The following is a 22,355-nucleotide window of genomic DNA, read 5'->3' on the forward strand; positions in this document are numbered from 1 at the left end:
TATTGATTATTAATTATATTTGAGATTATTCTTGAATATTAGCATGAAAGTGTTTTTTTAAAACTTGATTAATGTGATTAATCAAAGTTAGGTGTCAAAAACAATTTAATATATGATGTTAAATTTGTTTTTTTAATATTTTCTATTTTATATAAAAAAAAATTCATAACATTTTTTTTATATATATTAAAATTAGTTAGTGGAAAAATCCAATTGTTGGATTTTTCCACTAACTAAGTGGACTTTGAAGTGGCATTTCCAAAGCTTGACACCTAAAGATTACGTGCTAATAGATTTTGAGGTAGAAGAGATGCAAAATAGGATTTTGCATGTAATTTTTCTTTAAATAGTTTGGTTTTTTAAATGTAAAAAGACTAATGTTTCTTTGACTTTTCAATTGACTCTTCCACCAAAATCTCTTTACTTTCCACTTTTCTAGAGTGAAATTCCCTTGTCTTCACTAACAAAACGATTCCACCACTGTGTTCTTCAACCGGAGAGTAGCGAGGGCTTACTGTTGGTGGTGTCGATCGAGCACAGAGAGGAAGATTGTGGTGGATTCTACAAAGGTTGTATTTTCTAACCCTTTATGCATGCTTATTCTTAGTTTTATGTATTTAGAACGTTATCGATCCTTGCTTCTGCTGTGCATACTGTTCTTTATGTTCCAACAATTGGTATCAAAGAATGCTTATAACGTTAATTTGTATATTGGTGGGTGTTTTTTCATTTATTGATTGCACTGTGGGCTAAAGTGGATATATTACTGTTTTGGCATTAGTTTTCTTTTAATTTCTTGTTAAGATTTGTAATTTCTCACATTTTTATGAGTATTAATGTGTGGTAAAGGGTCTGTAAATTTGCTAGAGTCATTAGAGTTATTCTTAGACTGTAATTGCTCGGTTCCAGCAAAGAGGACAACATCAATTTGGAGAAGAAATCAGTGCAGAACCATTTGCTAGCTCCCAGACCCGAAATTGTTGTTCCAGACCCGACAACCCGACCAGGCCCACCCGTGCGCTCGCTGTCTTCTCCGTGTCCTGCTTGAGCTCCGATCCGCACGCTCGACCCGACTCGGTGGAACTCCCACGCACGTCAGTCTCCTCCGCGTCCGCCCCGCACGCCCGCTTCGTGCCCATCGACCTGCGCGCTCCAGTCTGTTGACTTCGCCTTACGCGTTGACCGGCTGGTCCAGATGGTCTGGACCAGTCTAATTGACTTGGTTGAGCCGGTTCAACCGGTTCAACCTAGTTTTTGGAGTTTCTGAGCCGGTTCGAATGGTTTTTGGCCGGTTCGGATTGGTTCAAAGAGTTTGAAGCCGGTTTGAGAGAGATGTTTGCTAAATTATGTAATAATTTAGTTGTTTTTTTGTTTTTAATGCCAAAATCGGTCCACTTTAGTATTGTTTAAAGTATTATGCATGTGATGTATGATATTGTTTTATTATGTGTGCATAAAGTATGTCATATATATATATATATATATTTTTTGAAAACCCTACCATAGGATAAGCATGTTGAATGTATTTGATATATATTATAAGTGTTATAATATATATAGTATGCATGCTTAGTTTTAATATATGTGTTATATTAAAGCTTGTTTGTTTAAGGAAACGTGTTATAGATGAATGTTCTAGGGTTATAATTGTTATCATTTATTTTATAATTGTTATAAAATAACCTAGACTTTTAAAATCTATGACAAAGATAAGATGCATGCTCGCCTAGGGTTAACCGGTGCAATTCAATCGACTTTTTAAGAGTTAGAATAGGTCGATTACGTGTAAAACAAGAGTTGTTTATTTACCCGGGGAGATCTTGTCTAAGGTTGGGGATACTTAAGTTGACAGTTTATGGAACGCCTCCTACCTGCATATTAAATTGGCGTCTAAGTCAATAACCCCAGTTTCATGAGCATGCGTGAGTGGTGTAAGGTAATAAAATTGGTTTATCACCTAGACATCATAGGTTAATCCCGGTATAAGAGTTATACTAAGAAAAATCACTTAGACTTAGGTTATTTAAAATTAGCCAGAACATTCCTAAGTAAACATTTACCCAAAACTAAATAGAACACTTAAGTGGGAGATTAATAACATGTGGGATATGTTGTTCTTAGCTTTCACATTCCTAAGAGTTCACACCATGAGATCCACACAAAGCTTCATGTCACCCTAGAAGTGACCTTCATTCGAAAAGTGTTTGCATGGGTCAATAGCAAAGTGAATAGGGGAAGTAGTTCATAGTAAGTGGGTGAAAGATGTGTGTTAACGTGTCCTGCTTTCTCTTCCATTTGTTTGGAATCTGAGATTCCTATGTTGCACTTGCTTGTCATCTTTAAGTTGGCATTAACTAGTCGCTAATTATGACTATCCCCTCGGAGGGTTATAATATATGATTCAGAATAACTCAAACTCCATAAATGGATAGAATTTCTTAGGTCGTTTCCCAACTTAACTCTTAAATTCGGTAGCATCATTGAGGCCGCTAATCTCTAAGATCTGAAAATGGAGGGTTACACATACAAAATTACTAAGTGTTAGTAAGTTCTTGACCGAAAACGATAGCTAAATGACTATCGAAATATGAGTTCTTCTGAAGATAGTATTTGGTCAAGAATATCTTGCTTTAGTGAAGGAGTATTTGACTACTCCTTGGTAGCACTTATTCTGACTCACTATAGTATCGTTGCAAATAAAATAATGAAATTTGGATACATTATTACTTTTTTAAAATTTGATTAGATTTAGAAGCAATTTGTCATTAATTCTACCTAGCTCGAAACAAACAATATTTATAAATCTCATACATCTACTAAAACTAGTTTGTAGTTAAAGCGGAAGTAAGAGGTCGATCCTCAGGGAAGGTTTTAATTCTAATCCTTTCTTAACTACCTTTGATGATTAAAGTAATAAAACGGGGGTTTGATGAATTTGATAAAATACTAAAAATCAAACGACAAAAGATGATGTAAACAAGTGAGGGATAATCTTGCTTTTAGTTCAAGTTAGACGTTCAATGCAATTCTTATCATCGAATTCTAAAAGTTAATTGGCAATTGGATTATGCTTGTAACTACTCACTCAACTCGATTAAGCTAGCTTCTACAAAGATCAACAACTAGCAATAACCTAGTCAAGAGAGCGTCCTAAACATTTATTAAGGCTGGATAGGCCAAACCCTAATCAACCTACATGCTCCTATTTCTATTGGGTTCGATAGCGGCCATATAGAATAGAAAACATGCACATTAGGTTCTAGGTTCAATTTTGTTGATTAATTGTTAAGATAACTTACTCAATTAACCAAGTTTTCTCCAAATCTAGTAATTAATGCATCCTAGGAATAGCCATCAAATACACAATTACTATTGCCTCTTGTAGATCTTGGCTAGACATTCCATCAAACACATTGAAAGCAACATATTCAGATTGCAATTCATAAGGAAAAAGAGAAAACTCAAAAGAATTGCAAGAACCCTTGAAAACTAGAATCAAGATTCAATCTAAACTTCACAGATTCATAGACAAATCTTATGAAGAATATGGAATTTCTTCCTCCCCTTGCAAAAATGAAAGAAAACGTATTCATAGTTCGTAGGGTAGCATTACGACGCTGAGGCAGCATTGCAACGCTGCCCTCGACGCTTGGCAATGCAAGGCGTGCGCACGTTCCGTCATTCTCCAGAGCGTCGTGATGCTGAGGGTAGCGTTGTGATGCTGCCTTGTTTTATAACTACTGCTTCCAGCTTTTAATGACAGACAGCAAAAATATGCTTTTAATGATGCATAAAAGATGTAAGATGGCAAAAAATCTGCATATCTTCATATTTTCTTCCTTCTTTTCTCCACTTCCTTTGATCTCTTTTGGTTAATTTGACTCCATTATGATCTAAACTCCTCCAAATAGCTTTAAAAGTGTCGAGATTGTCTTTTACCTATAAAATAGACATTTTAAGCAAACAAATATGGTAGAATTAAGGGTTTTAACATATAAGAGATAGTCTTTTACAAGACATATCACAATTCACTAATTAGAATTTGTTTATAATTTCAGCATGGCGAAATCTTCAAATTTACTCGCTTCCGATACTTTTAACGGTAAATTAACATGGAAATCGAATATACTAGCAGTTGATGATTTAGACTATGTTTTAACAGAGGAATGTCCTCTATCTCCAAATTCTGCTACTGACCATAAAGCACAACAAAGTAAATATGATTTACTTATCATTGAGACATGCTTTGTGTAAAATGATAAGTTAACTTGGATAATGGATCTAGAAGCAGTTAATCATATTTGTACTTTTGCTCAGGAAACTAGTACTTGGAGACAACTCACGGAAGGCGAAGCAACCTTTAAGGTAGGAACCAGGGAGGTTGTTTCGACTAAAGCAGTGGGAGATATAAAGTTATTTATTGGAGATAGACACATTTTACTTTAAAATGTTTATTACATTCCTTCTATGAAAAGGAATTTAATTTCTATCTCATGTTTGCTAGAACAAAATTACAAAGTTTCTTTTGAATATAACGAAATGTTCATTATCTCAAAAGGTAATATAGTACGTTATACAAATCTAGAGAATAAATTATACGTGTTATATAGAGATGTTTAAAACAACTGAAACTCAAAATAAGAAATGAAAAATTTCTCTAAATGCCTATCTTTGGCACCTAAGATTAGGTCACATTAATCTCAATAGGATTGGGAGATTGGTTAAGAGTGGACTTCTAAACCAGTTAGAAGATAGCTCTTTACTGCCATGTGAATCTTGTCATGAGGGTAAGATGACCAAAATATCTTTTACTGGAAAAGGTCTTAGAGCCAAAGAACTCTCAGAACTGGTACATTCATACCTTTGTAGTCCGATGAATGTGAAGGCGAGGGGAGGGTATGAATATTTCATCAGCTTCATCGATGATTATTTAAGGTATGGCTACATTTACCTAATGCATCATAAGTACGATACACTTGAAAAGTTCGAGGAATATAAGGAAAACGTTGAGAACCAATTAGGTAAAAAGATTAAAACACTTCGATCAGATCGAGGTGATGAGTACATGGACTTAAAATTCCAGGACTATTTTATAGAACACAGAATTCAGTCGCAACTCACGGTACCTGGCATACCTCAACAAAATGGTGTTGCAAAAATGAGAAATAGAACCCTGTTAGACATAGTTCGTTCTATGATGAGTTATGCTCAGTTGCCAAGTTCTTTTTGGGTCACGCAGTAGGGACTGCGATGTATATATTGAACATGGTTCCCTCGAAAAGTATTTCAGAAAAACCTTATGTGTTATGGAGAGGACGTAAAGTTAGTTTACGTCACTTCAGGATTTGAGACTGTCCACCACATGTGTTGCTACAAAACCCAAAGAAGCTGGAACGCCATTCAGAGGTATGCCTATTTGTAGGTTATCCCAAAGAGACAAAAGAGGGTTATTTTTATGATCTTCGTAAAGATAAAGTATTTGTGTCGACAAATGCAACATTCCTAGAGAAAGACCACATTAAAAATCACCAACCTCGCAGTAAGCTAGTATTAAGTGAGATAACTAGAGAAACTATAGATAGATAACCAGAGTTGTTGATCGAGCAGGTTCTTCAACAAGAGTTGTTGATGGAACTGGTACTTCACATCCTTCTCAAGAGTTGAGAATACCTCGATGTAATAGGAGGGTTGTGCAAATCCCTGACCAGTACATGGGTTTATCTGAAACTCAGGTCGTCATATTTGATGATGGCTTAGAGAATCCATGACTTTTAAATAAGCAATGGGTGATATGGATAAAGACCAGTGGATAAAAGCCATGGACCTCGAAATGGAGTCAATGTACTTCAATTCAGTCTAGGATCTTGTAGATCAATCAAAAGGGATAAAACCCATTGGTTACAAACGAATCTACAAGAGAAAACGAGACCAAGCTGGTGAGGTATAAACCTACAAAGCTAGACTCGTGGAAAAAGGTTTTTCCCAAATAGAGAGGGTGGTTTATAAAGAAACCTTCTCTCGGTTGTCATGATCAAGTCTATCAGGATACTTTTGTCCATTGCCACTTTTTATGCTTATGAAATATGAAAAATGGATGTCAAGACAACTTTTGTCTCAACCAGGGGGTTTATTGCACAGGGTCAAGAGCAAAAGATTTGCAAGCTTAATAGATCTATTTATGGGCTAAAACAAACATCTCGATCCTGGAACATGCAATCAAATATCATGGCCTTGAACAGAATATTGACGAACCTTGTGTTTAAAAGAAGATTGTCAACAATACTGTAGCTTTTCTGGTTCTATATGTTGATGATATTCTACTTATTAGGAATAAAGTAGAATTTCTTGCTGACATTAAGACATGGCTAGCCACACAATTCAAAATGAAGGATTTGGGAGAAGTATAGTATGTTCTTGGGATCTGAATCGTTCGAAATTGCAAGAACAGAATGAAAGTTTTGTCTCAGCCATCATATATAGACAAGATGTTTTTTCGATATAAAATGTAAGATTCTAAAAATGTATGTTACCTTTTAGGCATGGAATTCATCTGTCTAAGGAGTAGTGTCCTAAGACACCTCAAGAGGTTGAAGTTATGAAATGAATTCCATATGCAGCAGTAGTAGGGAGTTTAATGTATGCCATGTTGTGTACTCGTCTCGACATATGCTATGCAGTTGGAATTGTCAGCGGATATCAGTCCAATCCTGGATATGATAATTGAACTGTCGTTAAAAACATCCTCATGTATCTTCGGAGAACGAGAGACTATATGCTCGTGTATAGTGCTAAGGATCCTATCCTTACTGGATATATTGATTCTATAGATGTTAGGAAATCTTCTTTGGGGTCAGTATTCACTCTGAACGAGGAGCTATAGTGTGGAGGAGTATCAAGCAAAGTTATATTGCTGACTCCATCATGGAAGCTGAGTATGTAACTACTAGGCTCAAAAAGTTCTTGACCGATTTGGAAGTTGTTCCAAATATTCATATGTCTATTACTCTTTATTGTGATAATAGTGGTGCAGTTGCTAATTCAAAGGAACCTAGAAGCCATAAGAACGGAAAACACATCGAGCGTAAGTACCATCTCATCAGGGAGATCATATACCGAGGAGACATGATTGTCACGCTGATTGCCTTTAAACATAACTTGGCCGATCCATTTACAAAGGCCCTCTCGGCTAAAGTGTTTAAGGGTCACCTAGTGGGAATAGGACTATGAAATAGATAGAACTAAGGCAAGTGGGAGAAGTAATGGGTATCTTATGCCTTAGTTTATTGTTTTTATTCTTTAATTACTCAATATTGTATATATATTTGTATATATATGTAAAATCCACTGGAGTTTTAGTCCAAGTGGGATTTTGTTGGGTTGTATGTCCTAAAACTCGAAGTTTGTCATGTTAAACATATTCTATTATCAATAAAGATGTTAATGATGTTTATTCAATAAAACTGTTATTGAATATATGAATTGCACTTGTAAAGTCTAAATCCAATAAACTAAAGATCCATGGCTATTATATGAATACATGAACTTTATTTGGAGACATAAGAGTGGATCAAGTTCAGTAAATAGCCAAAATGGTCTATAGTATAGGAATAAGGTTGGGTACCTTATTCTGGTCACACTATCGGATCCGACCCACTCTGTAGTTGTTACAACTTGTTGTAAAGTGCTATAAATGAACTGATCCTGATTTGTTCATGTGTTGACATGAGGAGTGGGGGCATCTTATGCAATGAGTTTGCATAAGATCAGACCAAGAATTAAGTCACTCTTACTTTACAACGTTGTTTACTGTTTAAGACTAACTATTTCAAAGTGATGACTTAGGTAACATAACCTTAATCCTGAGCTAACTATGAACTCTTGTTTATTCAGGATTATCCTTAGATTTGCATGGGTGAGGGTTGGCTCAACAGTGTCGACTCAATAAGCCTTCCATTTCAGAGGTAAAACCAGGTAGATAGCCAGGGACATAGGGTGCAAGACGAAATTCACTCCTACCCGCTTTTAGAGATAGTAGAGGGGTTGTTCCTTTAAGTGTTGACTCCGAGTCTTGAACAAGGGGCCCCACCTTCTCATTGGCTCAGGGACTCAGTTTAGTGATTGAATCACAAACCAATTGTTCATTAAAGGATCAGTGGGACTTCAGGAGCAAGATGTAATCTTAGAGGTAATACAACCTTTGACCCACCATTATTACGAACAACCTGTGAAGGGTTGACTTACTTATCATATTTATATCAAATGGACACATAATATATCTACAGTGAGGAAAGTGCAACTACAGGCTAAAGTGAACAGTCCTGTTAGTTAACGAAGGTTGATTAACTAAGTTAAAGACTTTGACCGGTTAGTCTTGGATCATTGGAGCCCATGATCTGTAGGTCCATCAGGTCTCCTTGCTAACTCACTACGGACAAAATTGAAGAATTAGGTGAAGTGAGAATTTGAAATGTTCAAATTCGGGCTTAAGGAAAATTTTTTATATGAGATATAATTTAAAACTAAATAATTAATTTATTAATCAATTATGTTTGAGGGTATTATCGAATATTAGCATGAAAGTGTTTTTTTAAAACTTAATCAATGTGATTAATCAAAGTTAGGTGTCAAAAAAAAAAATTAATATGTGATATTAAATTTTTTTATATATATATTTTCTAATTTAGAAAAAAGAATCATAATTATATATATATATATATATATATATATATATTAAAATTAGTTAGTGGAAAAATTCAATTGTTGGAATTTCCCACTAACTAAGTGGACTTTGAAGCGGCACTTCCAAAGCTTAACACCTAAAGATTACATGCTAGTGAATTTTGAAGTGGAAGACATGCAAAATAGGTAATTTGTCTTTAAATAGTTTGGTTTTTGAAATGTAAAAAGACTCATGCTTCTTTGACTTTTCACTTGACTCTTCCACCAAAACCTTTTTACTCTCTACTTTTCTAGAGTAAAACTCCCTTGTCTTCACTAACAAAACGATCCCACCATCGTGTTCTTCAACCAAAGAATAGCAAGGATTTACCATTGGTGGTGATCAAGCATGGAGAGGAAGATTGCGGTAGATTCTACAAAGGTTGTATTTTCTAACCCTTTATGCATGTTTATTCTTAGTTTTATGTAATTAGAACATTATCGATCCTTGCTTCTGTTGTGCATGTTGTTCTTTATGTTCCAACACATATTACTTTTGCACATAAATCACGAAAAGAACTTACATAGCTCCACAATAGGTGTATTCACATCCTTTCTTAAAGTATACTCGAACACCAATAGGAATAAATCCCTGGAGTAGAATATGAGAGTCGTGAGTCTTTAATCCCCATAATTTCCATCATTCACGTTAACACATCGTGATATATTTGAGACAAACCCATTAGGAAACTTGACTATTTCAAGAAATTACAAAAAGTTATCTTCTCATTTGTAGTAAAAATATATGTCACATGTGGTTTTACAAATTTAGATAATTCTTTTTGTAAGTGTAAGTCCTTTCGTATATTCAAATATTCAAGGTCCAAATGAGCATTTTTCGTGTCTTTCGTTTTTCCTTCAATATTCATCAAAGTCCTAAGCAAGCTATCACATATGTTTTTTTTTTAATATGCATGACATCTAACTTATGTTGCAACATTAGTTTAGACCCGTATGGGAGCTCAAAAAATATACTTTTGTTTGTCCAATTAATAGTCATTTTTCTTTTCTTATCTCGTTTGGATGGATGCTTACTTAATACTAAAAATTTTAGTGCATTCTAGGATCTCATCTCCATTCATTACAATGGGTGGAGGTCTACGCTCCAATTTACCATCATGTGGCTTACTCTTACGCCAATTGTGGGTATCTGAAAGATAACATCGATGACCCAAGAAAGAGATTTTTCCTCTTATCTTAAACGATGAACTATCTTGTTACAAATGAGGCATGCTTGATAACCTTTGGTACTCCATCCTGAAAAGTCCCCATATGCAGGAAATTCATTATGGTCTACAACAAACATGCATGTAACTAAAAGTACCCCCCACTCATGCAATCGCAAGTGCACACACCATTGTTCCATAACTCTTTCAGCTCTTCAATAAGTGGTTGTAAATAGTGTTAGAACCAGAGAACGTGCAGCGGAAGCAATAGATCAATAGGCATTCTAATTCATTAATTTTGACTTTAAATTAAACATGCTCATAAACTAATAAGAGGGTTTCATGACATACTTTTGTAGAACCACTTGAATCTCGATTTCAGTTGCAAATCTCCTCCAAATTTTGCTTGTGAACCACCTCAAGGCCTTTCCTTACTATTCTCTTGGTGCCTTAGATTGAGTTGTGAGACTCAAAATAAGCTTGAATAAAGGAAAATTGGAGAAGAGGATCGCTGCTGCACCATGGAAGAAGACCTTCTTCAACCTCAAGTTTTTCAACAAAACCTTATCAAGTGCATCAGTTGCATACCCATTTCCACTTCAATTTTCTTTATATATTGCAAGAGTATCATGCAAAGAAGATTGCTGCATGAAGAGCAGCTCATGCTTGGAAATTTGACTCAAGAAAATGGTGGAAAATGAGTGAGCAAGTTGGAATGGAAATTGAGAAATCTCACTTTTTCCATTTTCCATCTTTTCAATTTTGTTTTACAAATCGATTTCCAAAATCAAATTTTGTTTTCAAAATTGAAAACTTTATTAATTTTACAAAATTAATTCATTAATTAATTTTCTAATAAAATTAATAATAATTAAATAATTTAATAATTTAATTAATTCTAATTAGTTTAATATCAAATATTAAATTAATTTAACACTAATTCCACCATCATGAATCCCTATTCATGAATTTAATATTTTAATCATATTTAAATATTAATTGATTCTCCAATTTCATTTAATTCCAAAATTAAATGCATAATAATATCACATATAATTACTAATTCCCTTAATTCTAATTTGAACGTTTCAAATTAACTTATCACACTACTCTAAGGCTAATCCATTTACGAGCTAGTAGGAGACCTCGTGGACCTATAGATCATGGGCTCCAACGACCCGAGATTAATTGGTTAAACTTTTTACACCGAATTAACCCCCATTCGTTAACTTCTGAGTCACTCCACTAAAGCCTAGAGTGCATAGAGTTGCACTCCTCTCACTGTAGATATATTATGTCCACTCAATATATCCATGATTAGTAAGTTAACCATTCACAGGTTGTTTGTAATAACGGTTGGGTCAAATGACTATTTTACCCCTGAGATTACCTCTTATTTCTTAAGTCCCATTGATCCTCTAATGAACAATTGGTTTGGGATCTGATCAACAAACCGAGTCCCTCTCGGACCAGTAAGAGGGTGGGACCCCTTGTTCAAGATCCAGAGTCTACACTTAAGGGAACAACCTCTCTACTATCCCGAAAAGTGGGTAAGAGTGAATTCTATCTTGTACCATATGTCCCCAGCTATCTATCCGACCTTACCCCTGAAATGGAGGTTTATTGAGTCGGCGTTGTTGAGCCAACCCTCACCTATGCAAATCTAAGGATGATCCCGAATAAAAGAAAGTTCATAGTAGCTCAGGATTAAGGTCAAGTTACCTAGGTCATCGCTTTGAAATAGTCAGTCTTAAACAGTAAACAACGTTATAAAGTAAGAGTGACTTATTTCGTGGTCTAATCTTGTACAAACCGATTTGCACAGGATGCCCCCACTCATCATGTCATAACATGTACGAATTAGGATCACATCATCTGTAGCACTTTACAACTCCTTGTAACAACTACAAAGTGGGCTGGATCCTATATTATTACCAAAATAAGGAACCCAACCTTATTTATATACTATAGACCATTTTGACTATTTACTCGAACCTAATCCACTTTTATGTCTCCACATAAAGTTCAAGTATTCATGTAATAGTCATGGACCTTTTAGTTTATTGGATTTATTTCTAAAATGAAATAAGCAATTCATATATTCAATAATAATTTATTGAATTTTCATAATAAGTTTTATTGTTTACAAACAACGAGTTTTAGGATATAAAACCCAACAAATAGACATCAATTTCTTTTCCAGGAAACTTTGGTCCTGGTATAAGTAAAGACATGGAAAAATTAGATTCCTTCATGTACTTCCATGGTGGCAAATTGTAAGGAACGAGCATCACGGACCACATGCTATATGCAGTACTCATATTCTCAAATGGATTAAATCCATCCGAAGCTAAGGCTAACTGAACATTCCTTGGGGCTGAAGCAAATTTAGAAAACTCTCTATCAAAACATTTCCACTCTTCAGCATCAGTTGGATCTCACAACACACCATGGGTTTCAACTCGTTTATCCTTATGTCATCGCATCTCAGAAGTAATGTGTTTCGATGAAAACAATCGTTTCAACCTTGGTGTTAATGGAAAATGACGTAAAATTTTATTTGGATTTTCTTATTCTTGCCATCCTTTATTTTGCATCGAGACTTACTGCACACCCGCACACTGGACAACTTTGATAATTAAAATATCTTTTCCAAAATAAAATGCAGTCGTACTTGCAAGCATGAATAGAATCATATCCTAGTCCTAGGTCACATAACTTTCTCTTTGCTTCATAAAAAGAACTACATATACATGCATCAGTTGAAAAGACATCTTTCAACAAATCTAGTAACATATCAAAGGATTTGTTACTCCAATTATTGAGAACCTTAATATGTATCAATCTCAACAAGAAGTTCAATGAGAAAAATTTTGTACAACTAGGGTACAACGGGTTACGTGCTTCATCCATCAACTCCTAAAAAATGTTTGAAGTATCCCTTTGTTCGATGCTCTCAAGCATTTCATCTCCAAAGTTTTCTTCATCTTCATCATATGCACCTTCTCTCATCGGTCCTTGCAAATCATTTAAAAGATTGAACAACTCATTATCTTCATTGTGTGTAGTAGGTTCTTCCCTTAATCCATCATCCGTTGAAGGAGCTAAAGAAGTCCTGACTTTTTGAAATTGAGCTAAATTTACCGATTCTCCATGATAAATCCATTGACTATATGAAGGAGATATTCCATTAGAAAATAAATGTCGTTATACTCCATCTAATGTCTGAGACATTGAATTCTGACAATTTTTACACGGGCATCTCGTTTTCCCCACTCCATTTACATGAAAATTTGTCAATTCCATGGATTGTGCAACTCTGTCAATGTACTCTCCTGAGAATCTATCTCTAAGCTTAATCCAATCCTTATTCATCATTGAACCAAATGAATAAAGCATGTCTAAGTTTTGGCTATATGAAGGAGATATTCCATATATCTATGTTTTGGCCTTTATGATGAGAACAATAGAGAAATCACTACATTTCTAGTGTCCCTTCTTACTTTACAGAAGGGTCGATCTGCATCAAGCATGTAACGAGAACATCAGTAAGGAAAAAGGATAAAATATTTATCATTGTGAATCTTTATTGATAAAAGCTAAATAAATGAAGCTAAATGGTCAAATGTTCTCTATTTTCTAATTTTTTTTTTTTCAAAGTTTTCATTTTTCCTCACAAACTTTTTAATCAACCAAACAAAATGATTCTTTACTAGAGTTTTTTTAGATGATATGATATTAAATTTACGTTTACCTATTAACTTAAGTTTTTTTTGGGTTAATCGATGATTTAACACTAGCAAGTAAAAAGTATGAAATTTAGTTAATTTTCTTTAAATATCCTTAGCAATTCCATTTTAAAACTTAAAACATACTATATCCATAAAAAGAAAAGATTATACTTCAATATTAACAAATGAATCTCATGTACAAAATTAAAACCAAAATACACAAATAATTCATCTTTCATTATATCCATCCATATACAAACCAAAGATAAGAGAACAATTTCATTCATAAACAAATGAATATCCTAATTCCAATATGAAACAAAATACCTTATCATAATAATAACAAAAACACAACCTATGAATAACATTTATTAGAAAAAAGCAAAGAGAAGAAGAACCAACTAGTGCGTGCGACGGTAATGTGTGACGGTAGTGTGCAATGGTGTGCGGAGGTAGCGTGCATTGGCGTTCGGCATTGGAGTGGTGGTTGTTTGTGTAAAAAAATGGAGGGGGAAGGGAAAATAACATGGAAAGGAAGAGTAGGGGGGAAAAGAAAGGAAAATTTTTGGGGGGAAAGAAGAAGTGAGTTTTTTTAATGACTTTTTTTGCACACAATATTTTGTCCGGATAAGTTTTAATTTTTGTCGGCATAATTTTTTTAAAAAAATATGCATGTTGCTCTATATTGGCCGACACATTAAATTTTCGTCAAGATAAATATGCATATGGCAACAAAAATGAATGTGTTAGGAAAAAAATATCGAAGCAGGTAAAAATTATTGGAGTGCTTTAATTTTTAAAATTATGACTAATAAATATCTAAACTTTCAATTTTAACTCTAATAAGTCCCTAAAAAATGTCTAATAGATATATAAATTTTCAGTTTAGTATCTAAAAATCTTATAAAATATTGAAAATGCTTAAAAATTAATCATTGTATTAGATTAAAAAATATATATATGAAATTTTGTTTCTAATTGAATCTCAAATTTTGGATTTTGTAGCCAATAATTATATTATATAGATTTTTTAAATGTATGGTTCTACGTATTAGACACATAAATCGAGATGTCAGTGATCTAGTATATATTTTTTTAAGTTTAAGAACTTTATATGACACAAATTTAGAAGTTAATGAGCTAAATTTTTTAGCTTATATAAAGTTGTATCCCTTAATATGAAATTTTGGATCTACCATTATTTGTATGTCAGTAAGCTATGCTTGCTTTGACAATATTATATGGTTTGAATATTTTATCGATGTAACTAAAATTATATACACATGATCTTGTGCCCCCTATACAAAATCCTGGATTCACCATCGATTTGATATAAAATATGTCTTAACCATAAAAAAGTTTGTAGTTCAAATCCTTCTTAAAAATAATATTCATCAACCTTTTTTTCAAGAGAATAATGCTCCAATTGTTGGTACATATTACAAACAATACTCCAATATATCATTTAATTAAAATTAGAAATTAAGTTGAATTATATGTAGAGGTGTATGTATGTATTTATATAAATCCTAGAGGGCGTTTCGCCCCGTGAATGAAGTCAATAAGTTTACCGTTAGGAAGTCTGTGTTTGGGATACAAAATCCTAAGATAAAGTTTTTCGATAAGTATGAAGATAAATTTTCTCGATAAATGTACAAACTTCAACAGTATTACTATTTGAAGTTAAATTGTTTAACACTATAGCCAAATAACCCAAACTCGTTTCAGATAATGGTGTAATAATATTTATTTTATCATAAAAAATTAAAAAAATAAAAATAAAAAACAAAGATTCATGCGATTCCCCCAATTTGACTGGGATTAGCTAGTTGATCGAAATTAATCAATTTATAAATGAAGAGAGGTAACAATAAAAATAACGATAAGGATATTGTTTTAATATATACATTAGAAGTAATGGGTATTACTTAAACCAACTTCAAAATCTAAAGTTATTTTTTATAAGTCGGTCTTAAAATTAAAACACTAAGAGTCATTTCATCATGATTTGAATGACGAAAGGTGCATACTAAAATAACAATAAATTAATAAATTAACAGTTAATTTGAGCTTAATAGAGCATTGTTAACCTTATTTTTGTATGATTGAGCTTGTCCCTAAATGAAAAGAAAAAGAAAATTCGAAATTCTCTCTTAATTTTAATGAAAATATGAGTAACAATCTGTCCTGAATGCTGGGATAGGAGTGGTAGAAGAAAAACCTCAGAAGAGAGGGTCAGAATCGTCCCATTGAAGAACAGCAGAATCCAAATTCTGCTCTCTTTTCAACTTATCCTTAAGAAACCAGTCGCATAATCTGCCCGCATTCAACTCTTCAATCGAACATTTCTCTTCCTCCGCTATCACTCTCAGTAAATTCAGAGACGATATCTAAACAAACACAAACAACAGCTTCAATAATAATAATAATAATTAAGGAACGCAATATATATGTTCAAAAAGACCAAAACAGAGAAACAGAGATTATACGGTTAAACGGCAGAGAAATCGTTCGTGAGTGCTGAGGCCGGATACTTCTACGAGGCCGGCTTCTTCGATGGTCAAGAAAGTCCGTCTTTGAGCGCCGTTCCCTGATGATCCGGCCTGTTCGGCTTGGGTTCTGAAGGTTGTTGTTTTGGTGTGGAATGGAGGTGCGAAATTCGGCTTAATTCTAATGATTGTTGGAATGAAATTTTGTTGAAGATTTGAAGAATTGTAGTGGAATGAGGATCCGTTGTGGTGAGTGGAGGGTTTGAGTGAGATCATTTCTTGTTAGTTGTTGAAGTGAAAGAAAGGAGTGTTGGTTGTGAGAGCTGATTGAAGGAAGATGACGCTGAGGAAGGCTTATCGGTTTTATTGGCATGTTGCTTGATTTTATGTGGTGGGAGATGGAGAAGGGTATAAATGATAAGGTAAAATACATTTTTTATTCCTAAAGTTTAGGTTAGTATCTATTTGATCCTTTAAAATGGATAGTGAAGTTTAAAAAATGTTTTAAATGGTTCTTAGAGATGTTTGACCGTTAAAAAGATGATGTGGAATTAATTAAATAATTAACTTTGGGTGATGTAGCAAATTTTTAATTAGTTGGCTAAAAATGTGACGCTTTCATTTCCTTTTAATGAATTAGGTATTTAAAAAAATCCGACCCAACTTGAACCAATCCAAATTTATTATTAACTTTAAAATATATTTTTTATTACATATAATACAATTATTTATACATATATTGATTTTAATTTTATTTAATTTTAATATTTTTTTAGTAATTTATTCTTCAAAAACTCTTAAAATAATTTCTAAAAATTTTCAAAATTGAGTTGTTAATCTTAATTCAATATATGAAAATAATTAAATAAGACTTTTACAACAAAATTTTAAACAAATGATCTGATTAACTCGAACCAACTCAACCCTTCATTTTTTAATAAAAGTTATTTGAGTTGAAGAAATCTATAATCCAAATAATTGGGTTGGGTCTAAAATGTCTTTCAACCCAAGTCAACGCAATCTAACCCAACCAACCCTAATAGTGAAGGGGAAACAAGGCCGAAGACAAATTGGTGGTGCTACCACAATGGATGTGGCGGCCGGAAAATCTCAATGCCACAGTAAGATTGGGTAAAGCAACAACTCATAAATTCAGGTCAATGAAATATGAAGCCAAAATTGTAATCTCATTCAAAATTTCACAAATTCTCATCAGGTTTCCCCTGAGAAGTTCAAGCACAAGCGAAACTGAATCCAAAGAAGTCACAGTGTCAGTCTGATATCATGTTTGCAATTTAAGAGAACCCCCAAACTTATTTATCAATAATAATTCTCATCAACATAAATTACAATCTAAAACTTTTTTCTTCAATTTCAACGAAAACCTACGAACCCTAATACAATCTGATTCAATATGGAATTGTTGACCGATACGTCTTCGTTCAGAGGCTCGTCCTACATCTGAACAAGGAGGAACTATTTCTTCATTCCTTCCTCTTAAGCGGTAATCACAATGGTCGGCTGACGGTGGCTACGGCAGAACATACCTCCCTTCACTTTGCATCACTACAGATCTGATAGTTTTCTTTCTTTTAGAAGATTTAGTAATGGGCACAACGTTATAATCCCAATGGTGGCGACGACGCTGAACCTGCTAGAAGTTTGGAATAAGAAGGAGAGGAGACGGAGGAAGAGGAATGGAGAAACGAGGAGAAGGCGAGAGGAAGACAAAAATAAAAAAGAATGCCACATAAACTTAAATTAAGATAAAAATTAATAAAAGTTGCCGCATCAATTTATCGCAGCCGCATCAAGAATACGAATATCGAAAAAATATAGTATGAAAATAATATATAAAAAAATAAAATAATTAAATAACTAAATTTGGAATAGATAAAGAAAATTCTAGAAAATAGGAAATTCAAAAAATCTTCACTTTCTCTAAAATTCATGAAATTTTTACCAATCTACATGTGTCTTACAAAAACCAAAATTCATCGATCTTAATCATACAAATTCAGAATTCCTGATTTGAGGAAACAGTGGTTATGGTTTGTTTCACTAACCACCACGATACAATAGTTTCTCTACATGTGAATAGATAACCTGTTTGAGATCTAGTTTGTGTGGATCAATATCCAGGATCTACGTAACCAATTAGACCAAAAATTGATTTATTTGAATAAAACAAACTCATATCGGTCGTTCCTCGAAGATAATAGAGTATATGCTTAATTTCGTTTCAATGTCTTTTTGTTGTAGAAGAAATATATCTTGCCAATAAATTTATTGAAAAATGCAATATCTGGTCTTGTTTTATTAGCAAGATAAGTGCATCAATTGCACTAAGATATGGTACTTCAAGACCAAAAAGTTCTTCATTATCATCTCAAGGTCGAAATATATCTTTCTTCACGTCTAGTGAATGAACTTCCATTGGAGTGTTCAATAAATGTGCTTTGTCCATATAAAATCTTTTCAGAACTTTTCCTGTATAAGTTGATTGATAAACAAATATCTCATCTACTAAATGCTCAATTTGCAAACCAAGGCAAAATTTTATTTTTTCGAGATCTTTCATCTCAAATTCTTTCTTAAGATATTCTATCTCCTTTGATAGCTCTTCAGAAGTTCCAATTATATTTAAATCATCAACATATACAGTTATAATAGTAAATCCTTACAGTGATTTCTTTATAAAAACACATAGACATATTGGATTATTTTGCTATCCTTCTTTCAAAATATCTACTCAAGCGATTCTACCACATTCGTCCTGATTGTTTCAATCCATATAGAAATCTCTATAACTTTATTGAATACAATTCCTGGGAATTTGATTTATATGTTTCAAGTACCTTAAATTCTTATGGGATTCTCATATAAATATCATTATCAAGAGATCTATATAAATATGTTGTGACTACATCCATAAGCTGCATATCTAGATTTTCATACACAGTCAGACCAATTAAATATCTTAGTGTAATTGCATCCACCACTGGAGAATATGTCTCCTCATAATCAATACCAGGTCTTTGTGAGAAACCTTGTACAACTAGTCTTGTTTTATATCTTGTGATCATATTATTTTCGTTTCTTTTTCTCAAAAATATCCATTTGTATCCCACAGGTTTGACACTTTCTGGTGTTCAGACTATTGGTCCAAAAACCCATCGTTGTGAAAGTGAGTTTAATTCTACCTCGATTGCTTCCTTCCACTAAAACCAATCTTTTCTATATTGACATTCTTAAACATATTTTGGTTCAGGATCCTCATTTTTAGATATAATATCAAAAGCAACATTATACGCAAAAATGTTGTCAATGTTGGGTTGTATGTCCTAAAACTTGTGGTTTGTAAATATTAAACATATTCTATTTTTGAAATAAAGATGTTACTGAGGTTTATTCAGTAAAGATGTTATTGAATATGTGAATTGCACCTTTTAACCCCAAATCCAATAAATTAAGAACTTAGCTATACCATGAATACTTGAACTTTATGTGGAGATATAAAAGTATGTAACTTATCCTGGGGACACTATAGATGCGGCCCACTTTGTATTGATACAAACGATGTGATCCTGATTCGTTCATGTGGAAACATGCGAGTGGTGGTGTCCTATGCAATGAGTTTACATAAAATCGGACACGAAATAATCACTTTTACTTTATAACGTCGTTTACTGTTAAGACTGACTATTTCAGTTCGACTACCTAGGCAACTCGATCTTAATCTTGAACTAACTATGAACTCCTGTTTATTCGAAATTATTCTTTAATCTGCATGGGTGAGAGTGGCTTAACATCGCCAACTCAATAAGCCTTCCATTTTAGGGATAATAGATAGGTTGTTTTTCTAAGTGCTAACTCCGAGTTCATACCGAGTCATGAACAAGGTGCCCTATCCTCTCATTGGCTCGAGAGGGACTCAGTTTGGTAGTTGGACCACAAACTAATTATTTATTAGATGACCAGTGACAGTTAAGAAGAAATATGTATTTATAGGAGTAAAATAGTAATTTTGACCTAACTGTAATTACGAATAACCTGTGAAGGATCGACTTACTAATCATGGTTAAATCAAGTGGACAGAAATATATCTACAGTGAGGAGAGTGTAGCTTTTGGGCTTTAGTGAAGTGTCCCGATGGTTAATGAATGTTTGTTAATTAGGTTAAAAAGTTTAGCCAGTTAATCTCGGATCGTTGGAGCTCATGATCTGTAGGTCCATTAGGTCCCCTACTAGCTCATATTTGACTAAATCTTAGAACAATGTGATGAGAGATTTTTAAACGTTGAAATTCAACTTAGGGAATTATAGTTAATTATATGTGATATAATCTTAGGATAATGGTCCATGGTGGGTTTCAGAATATAATTATATGTTAATTATATAGTTTAATTGTTGAATTATACAAAATTGAAAAGTTGTAAATATTTAAATTTGATTTAAATATAATACACGTGAATGGGGATTCACGTTCGAGATTAGTGTTCTTTTAATTTAATATTTGATATTAAACTAATTTAATTAATTATTTAAAATTAATTTAATTTAAAGTTAATTATTAGAAATAATTTTATTTAAAATTGATTTAAAAGAAATTTTATTTAAAACTAATTATATTTAAAATTAAAAAATTAAAATCCATTGTAATTTAAATTTATGAAATTTAAATTTTCATGAGTTTTAGGGTTAGTGGGAAAATCTCACATTTCCCACTTTGCTTAACATGTATAATCCCAATACCTAAATGTTGATTTGCTGGCATTTGTAGATGCAATTAGTTTTGCATGGTTTTTCTTTAAATAAAAGAAATTTTGGCTGAAGAAATATTCATGCAATTTTGAGAATTTTAAGAGAAATTGTTTCTTTTTCACACCAAAAACTCTTCCAATCTACAGATCCCCTTCAAATCTCACCACAAATTGGATCCCACAATCCGTTCGAAGGCTAGAGAATAGTAGGGAAGACTTTAGTAGTGGTCTACGAAGTATTTGTGATTAGAATTCATCAAGGGATTACACCAATTTAGAGATTTTTCAAAAGTTATATTCTGAAATCCTATTTTCTTTCTTTGAAAATGCATGCTTGATTCCTAAAATTAATGTATAGAGTACTTAATTTTCCGATTATTTCTACATGCGCATTGTAGACTCTTACAATTGGTATTAGAGCATGATTTAAGCACTCAATTTGCATTAACTTTAGCTTGGTGGGCGTTAATTCATATGATGAATGTTGTGGTGACTGAAATGGATATATTACGATTTTGAAATCAAAATTTACCTTCAATTCAATTATAATTCTTGTAATTGGCCCCTTGTTTATGGGATTTAATGTGTGAAGAAGAGTCTATAAATTTGCTATAGTCAATAGAGTTGAAACTAGGTTGTAATTGGAAGAAATTAGAATAAGGCACAGTTAGAAAAGTAACAGGTTATTGCTTCTGTCAAGCGGCGCCACGACGTTCCTTCAACAGTGTCATGACAATGTACTTCAGCTTTTCCAGAAATGCCTGCGTGAGGAACGGTGGTCTAGCTAGAGTGGTTTGGTCTGGTTCGGATCTTTCCAACCATTTCAGCCCCTATTTCGAGCCTTGGAGGTCCGGTTCAATGATTTTTCAGCTGGTTCGGGCCAGTTCGAAGCCGTTCATGAGTGGTTCGAAGCTGTTGCTGATTTATTATTGTAATAATTTAGCTACTTGCTTGTTTAGGATGCGGAAATCGGTTCACTTTAGTGTGTGTTTAATTAATATGCATTATGAATGTATTTTTTTTTAATTTAATTAAATCTTGTTTGTGCGTAAAGTATGTCATGTAGATTTAAAATCCCACCATAGGAAAGCATGTTGCATGCATTAAAAGTATGTTATAAATGTTATAATATATAGTATGCATGTGTAGGATTTCATGAGTTTTAATATAAGTTGTTATATTAAATTATGAAATGTATGATGGATGTTATGGATAATGTCTAAGTTATAAGTGTCATAAAATAAATTAGACATTTAAAATCTAAAACAAAGATAAATGCGTGCTCACCTAGGGTTGACAAATGACAACTTGTTTTAATAGTTAAAATAGGTCGTTATCTTGTAAAAACTTCAGTTACAAGCTCACCCGACAAGATCCTATCTTAGGCTAGAGGTACTTATATTGATGGTTTACGAAACATTTGCTACCTGGGGATCGAGCTGGTTTTTGAGTTTTGTTAACCCAGTTTTATGAGCATGCATGAACGAT

General features: G+C 33.2%; 1 protein-coding gene and 1 long non-coding RNA gene across 2 annotated transcripts; one reads left to right on the forward strand and one right to left on the reverse strand.

Annotated features, from left to right (window-relative positions):
- The first annotated feature begins 274 nt into the window (after window positions 1-274).
- Window positions 275-1,495, forward strand: LOC150037020 (uncharacterized). The gene is made up of 2 exons (XR_016528567.1): window positions 275-569; window positions 910-1,495. It is a non-coding gene; the product is annotated as an uncharacterized LOC150037020 (long non-coding RNA).
- An 11,076-nt stretch (window positions 1,496-12,571) lies between these two features.
- Window positions 12,572-16,486, reverse strand: LOC120072922 (receptor-interacting protein). Its single transcript, XM_039025459.2, has 3 exons — window positions 16,105-16,486; window positions 15,837-16,005; window positions 12,572-13,404 (listed from the first exon to the last, which is right to left on the reverse strand). The coding sequence occupies exons 1-2, from the start codon at window positions 16,378-16,380 to the stop codon at window positions 15,838-15,840; spliced, it is 444 nt and encodes a 147-aa protein (XP_038881387.2). The 5' UTR covers window positions 16,381-16,486; the 3' UTR covers window positions 12,572-13,404; window position 15,837.
- Between the last annotated feature and the right edge of the window lie 5,869 nt (window positions 16,487-22,355).

Source organism: Benincasa hispida, chromosome 3 (assembly GCF_027475165.1).
Source record: "Benincasa hispida cultivar pf3 chromosome 3, pf3_genome.v1.1, whole genome shotgun sequence".
In the NCBI taxonomy this organism is placed as follows: domain Eukaryota; kingdom Viridiplantae; phylum Streptophyta; class Magnoliopsida; order Cucurbitales; family Cucurbitaceae; genus Benincasa; species Benincasa hispida.

Excerpts from the sequence above, each read along its gene's own strand:
- LOC120072922 (XM_039025459.2), bottom strand. The coding sequence starts at position 16,380 with ATGATCTCACTCAAACCCTCCACTCACCACAACGGATCCTCATTCCAC. Across the intron at positions 16,006-16,104 it reads GATTTCTCTGCCGTTTAACC|ATATCGTCTCTGAATTTACT; the intron begins GTATAATCTCTG and ends GTGTTTGTTTAG.